The sequence below is a fragment of the Neodiprion pinetum genome, chromosome 1 (assembly GCF_021155775.2).
Source record: "Neodiprion pinetum isolate iyNeoPine1 chromosome 1, iyNeoPine1.2, whole genome shotgun sequence".
In the NCBI taxonomy this organism is placed as follows: Eukaryota; Metazoa; Arthropoda; class Insecta; order Hymenoptera; family Diprionidae; genus Neodiprion; species Neodiprion pinetum.
Window position 1 is genome coordinate 32,108,833 of NC_060232.1, and position 5,698 is coordinate 32,114,530.

The window sequence follows — 5,698 nt, forward strand, 5'->3', positions numbered from 1 at the left end:
CGGTTCACATGTATATAAGTTTGAAATTAGTGACTGAATGAATAACAATAGGTTGAAGTAGGAAGCACAAATCTATCGTGACGTGTGACAATTCGTTGTGCGCGTTACAATACTGCGAAGATAATACTAATTGATAGACACATCGTGCCGATTATACACGGGCGAGTCGGACCTGCTATTGTTATATACCTCACTAATTCAAAGAACTAATCGTGACATACAGCAAATTTTTCTATCAAGAAGTTACCTCAGACTCACAATAAGCGTTGTGAATTGCAATTTCCTCCACGTGCTTTTGCGCAGAACGCGTTTGCTGATCATTAATTCATTAATTCGTCATTGTACACTGGATTACGTGACATCGTGGAAACATGCTCAATTAAATCACCAGCGACTTCAAAAAATCGTGTATATATGCTTACAGTGAGTAGACGTAATATTAGAACAGTTTTTCTCAGAATTCAGGATGTAATTTCACTAGTTTCTTACAACATATGCGTGTAAACATAGTATTCGACATAAAACGAGGCAAATCTTTCAAAGTATCGTACAGTGTCGTAAGTATTAACACATCTGCATATTTATTTCGCGTAAAATTAAGCCATCTAGATACGTACGAAATAGGGGTAACGATTTTGGTAGTGTGTATGTAAATTTTAGGGGAGCCCAATGTGTTGCAGAAAAAAATAATACCTTGCGACAATATTTAGTGAAAAGGTTCGAGATTGCATCTCCCTCTTCGCGTGTATGTTCATTAGTAGCTCTCCTTAAGTAACTACAAATTACGACGTAGCATGCCACCGGTATGGAACGCCGTGGTACATACAATTATAAAGGGCAAAAAAGTAAACCACGTCAGTAGATTTTTTTTAATTTTATTTTTCGTTTAATAAAAGATGAACAGCTTATTTATCGGTCTTCTTGGGCTTGCTGGAAGCCTGTTGAGCTTTGATTACCTTCACGACGATTTTCTGTTCCTCGATTAAAAACGCACGAACGATTCTAAAATAAAAAAACACCACATTAAAGTAAACGCAGTAGTATTTACAACTTGGGATTCTACGTTTCGTTTCGATGTTTCAATTCAAGCAAAAATGTGAAAATATGAACCTATATTCTGATTAGAATCGAACTACGGAAATTATGCGAGATCAAGTGAACAGAGTAAAATAAATCAATCGCTGTTGATAAAAACATCATCTGAATAAATAAATTCTGAAACACAGTAAAGAAATGTAGACTAAAATGTTATTCATGATTTTATTACATACAATCACCACCGTACTACGAATTTGAGATTGAGTAATATTCAGTAAGAGTAAAGAACAAATAATGAACCGAAGTGGCAAGTATGTGTAAAAAACATTATGTCCTAACTTCAATAGTTAGGCAGGTAACTGCAATACCGAACCAAGCTTTGATATAAAACTTGACCATAAGGGTTATAAATTATGAAAATAATTTATTGTGAAATTTTTACGCAAGATAATATAGCGTGTGTGTAATTATAGAATCTTCTATAATATTGGTGGAATATTTCAAGTGACAAATAGTCATTAGGTTAAGAGGATGTTATAGTCAGTTTTCATCAGCTGTGTAAAACGTCATTTATTTTGACTTATTATCAAAATTACGCCATCACTGATTTGAAAATACCATAATCAGCACAATTCTACATGCATTACCAAATACAAATGTCCAAAAAAGTTTGATTTTGCGCAACAATGATGCCCAGAAATGTATTTTGATAATTGAATTACTACGAATCGCAGTAATACATTTCTTGGAGTTGTTTTCACATGAAATCAAAAAGTTTTTTTAAGTTACATGTAGAATTACACTGACTGCGACATTTTTGCATCAAGGCTGCATAGACTTTGATATTAGTTAAAATTGGTGATAGTTTATTGAGTTTGGAAAGATTGACTATAGTATCTTTTATACTTAATAATGTGTACGATTGAGTCTTTTTAAATTCGGTCATGTCTGTTAACGACTACGTACCTTTCCTTGACACATTTGTGGCAAAGGACACCGCCGTAGACACGCTTTACTGTCTTTTTGCGCCTGCACATACGTGAGCGTTCCATTGGCCTGGCAGGCTGGATACCCCTAAGTTTATCTTTGCATTGTCCACATCTTGGGATCTTCTTAGGTTTCTTCAGGTACTGGTAAACAAGTTTACCACCAGGCGTACGAACGCTGTAAGAAAGAAGCCGATAAATCACAAGTGATATGATAGGTGATGTAAAATTGTTCCATAGAAAACATCATGTGCAATGTGTCTGGCGTAAATTTAGGCAACAAAACCCATCCTTAATATTCAACAAAAAAAGCCGTGTTAAGGTCGATACAATAACTGTCGTACGCACGTGGATAGACTCAAGAGAAACGGGTAGCGATAACCAAAACATAACCTCACTTAAACGGACAAGAGAAAATCTTATATTAACGATGAGTTTAACCGTCGTATGTGTACTTATTCAAGCGGGAATATTTAGGGGAATAATAGCTTTGAGGCAATTTGATATGTGAAAACACTTACACACGTCTCCTGTTACTTTTCGTATTATACGACAGCCGTCGTCTATAGGTGAGTCGCTGCACCATTTTGGCTCTGTAAAATAAAGTACGATCGTTTAAAGGTGGCAATAAATATGTGGACGATATACATGATTAAACATGAAAGAGTATCCGGGAGTCACTGGGTGCACGCATAATCGCACGATTATTCGAACAAACTTGGATATTTAATAAATACATGAAAATACGGACAAACCTTTGTCGGACCTAACCGGAAAAGGAAGCGACGTTTTACGCAGTAGACGATTCGTTAACGGTGTCGTTAGCGCCGCAGTCGATCTCGAGGGTGTCGAGTTTTCGAACTAAAAATAAAGATGGCGACGCTCGTTGACAACTACGAGCAACAATACGCTGTTTTGACAGCTGATATCACCGCTAAAATAAGTAGGATCGCGATAGTGAATAGCGGTAAGGATATTTTCGTTGTGTACCTTGAAATAATCACGTTATTTTAACGTTGAGTTTATATTAATACGGTGATTGTGACGTGACAAACGGTCGCTATCTAGCGGTCTTGCGACAAATGATAATCGATACAAATCACATCTCGGGTGATACGCATACGTCATCCATGATTTAATTCACAGGTGAAAAAAGGGCGCTCGTTCAAGATGTTGACCGGCAAGTTGAGGAGGCTCAAGAGTTGGTAAGGAAGATATTTACCGTGTTTTTATCAGGTGACGATGCCCAAACTACGTGAAAACGTAACAAGAATCTTGTTTAATTGAACTCATTTTTTATTTGACTCCTTTTCTTAGCTTGAGCAAATGGAGCTGGAGGTACGGGGAATGAGTGGCACAGCTCGCGATCGACTTAGGGGTCGCGTAGAGAGTCACAGAGCAGAACTAAAGAGATTGAATCAAGAATTTCAGTCCGCTAAGCGACCTAAGGACGATGGAGGAGCTGAGGGGGGTAGAGACGAATCGTGGGATACCAGTATAACAATAGATCAAAGACAGAGATTACTAGATAATTCTGATAGGATAGAAAGAACAGGGAGAAACTTGCAAAACGGTTACCGCATGGTTTTGGAAAGTGAAGAGGTTGGTTCTCAGGTTCTAAAAGATCTTCATGATCAGAGAGAAACCATACAAAGAACTAGAGGAAGGGTTGGTATATTGGATTTCTGAATAATTAAGTGCCAACCTCCTACAATTATCAGCATTTATTGACCGTAAATATGTATTTTTAGTTACGAGAAACTGATGCGGAGCTCGGACGAGGATCTCGATTGCTATCGGGGATGATTTTCAGGGCTGTTCAACAAAGGATAGCCCTTGCAATTGTTGCCCTCGTACTAACAATAGTGGCATGCTTCGTAGTATATTATAGCTTCAAGTCTAAGGGTTAAATGTACAATATAACACGGTGTCACGCATCTTTCAGATCAAGTAACATTAATGATAATTACTTAACGTAATAACTTCTCCGCCAGTATAAAATCTACGTTTATTGAAGTTAAATTAAGTCGCTAATCAACAATCAGCAGGCTTACAAGTAGGTCGTGCCAAAATAGTTTGCCGCGGTTTCTACAGAATTATCTTTCAATTTATCTGTTCGATTTAATACAAGCTTAAACGTCGCATTGACTAGCTTGTTTAGGAATTAATATGCCGAATGTACCTTCATTCCACCGTTTTAATATTGAAATACATATGGGATTGCGATTGTTGAGGTCATCTATAATATCTCGATTTGCGTGATGCATGATCAGGGTTTTTCATAGCTCGCCTAGATTTGTATATATAGGTAAAACGAAATTGAAGAAGATTTCTATAATGCACTGCCTATTTTTGGACATCTGATTCTTGCACAGAGTTCTTGAATATGCGACTTTGCCATACTTTTTATTTATATCACTTATTTATATACCTATTGTCGCATTTGATAGTTACTACACTTTAGATAACATGGGGATGCTGTTTTATGTATTTTCGTCTTGGGTTATTGCCAAAGTTCGAAACATGTAGACCTGCATACTGTAATGAATTTGGTATACATTTGTAGCAACCACGCTTTGATGTGTAAACAACCTTACTTCGTGTTATTTCAATTCTCGTCTTGCATCACTGGTGTGTGTTCTTGAATCGACCAGATATCGAATTCGTTACAGCAGGTGGTGAAACTAATTTTAATTTATTAAAATACCATTGATTGTAAACATATTTAATGTAGATATAATGAAGACCTATTTGCAAAGTGTAAGTATTAAATTAATAACTCACTGATGTAATTGGAGTAACTCACTGAAGCAATTATTTTTGACATTTCACCTGTCTTTATTTGAAATAGTTGGGTAACATATTGTAATCTGATTCTTATATTTTTCCTCTAACGTAAAAAAGTAGAAAGATATACAATACAGTCATTGCCTTCCATGCTAGTTGGTGTTCTAGAAAAATGTGTAGAACAAAACATCGCGAAGAAGCAAATTGAAAATGTGATGACTAAAAATTTTTAGTAGAACTTCGTATATTTCATTGCATTCCTTACATTTCTACGCATATATGTATATAGCAATATACCTATATGTATGTATATGTTATATATGACAAGTATGAAAATTTGCTTACCTTAAAATTTGTTTAAACGCAGCTGGGATTTATTAGATACATGTTACATATCTTGTACAAACTGTAAACACCCATCCTTCACAAAATCGTCGATGAATTACTGAAGCAGCAAATAATCTGTCATTTGTAATGAATTCTAGTTACGCATATAGAACATTTATCGTTAGATCGTTTTATTTTAACGTATTCCATGCGAATATGCATTAATCAAATTTAATCGATTCAACGCGTCAATGAGCCCACTCAAGTATTATAGTAACAGAGTTGAGTGGATTTATTTTTACTTGTTTAATATTTTCAAATTTGTTCCACTTCGTCGTTTGATCATGTATATTAATAGCACGATCTTTCAAGGATCTCTACCGGTTTGGTTCACCCAGGCTAATTTCAACTAACGAAGCAGGTATGTGTGAATGTATGTATGTATATTACAGATACACCGAGGATTGAGTTAGAGGAATTGAAATAATAGAATCGTTGAATATTTCGTACGTACAGAAAGGAGCCGGTCAACATCTTGAAGGAAGAAGGAACCAGACAAG

At 35.9% G+C, this 5,698-nt stretch overlaps 2 protein-coding genes across 2 annotated transcripts; one reads left to right on the forward strand and one right to left on the reverse strand.

The window, feature by feature from the left end:
• Window positions 1-859: 859 nt before the first annotated feature.
• Window positions 860-2,861, reverse strand: LOC124215462 (large ribosomal subunit protein eL34). The gene is made up of 4 exons (XM_046618888.2): window positions 2,780-2,861; window positions 2,546-2,617; window positions 2,005-2,202; window positions 860-1,002 (listed from the first exon to the last, which is right to left on the reverse strand). The coding sequence occupies exons 2-4, from the start codon at window positions 2,608-2,610 to the stop codon at window positions 906-908; spliced, it is 360 nt and encodes a 119-aa protein (XP_046474844.1). The 5' UTR covers window positions 2,611-2,617; window positions 2,780-2,861; the 3' UTR covers window positions 860-905.
• Window positions 2,798-4,834, forward strand: Vti1a (Vesicle transport through interaction with t-SNAREs 1a). Its single transcript, XM_046618876.2, has 4 exons — window positions 2,798-2,991; window positions 3,171-3,229; window positions 3,342-3,692; window positions 3,776-4,834. The coding sequence occupies exons 1-4, from the start codon at window positions 2,898-2,900 to the stop codon at window positions 3,932-3,934; spliced, it is 663 nt and encodes a 220-aa protein (XP_046474832.1). The 5' UTR covers window positions 2,798-2,897; the 3' UTR covers window positions 3,935-4,834.
• Window positions 4,835-5,698: the final 864 nt, after the last annotated feature.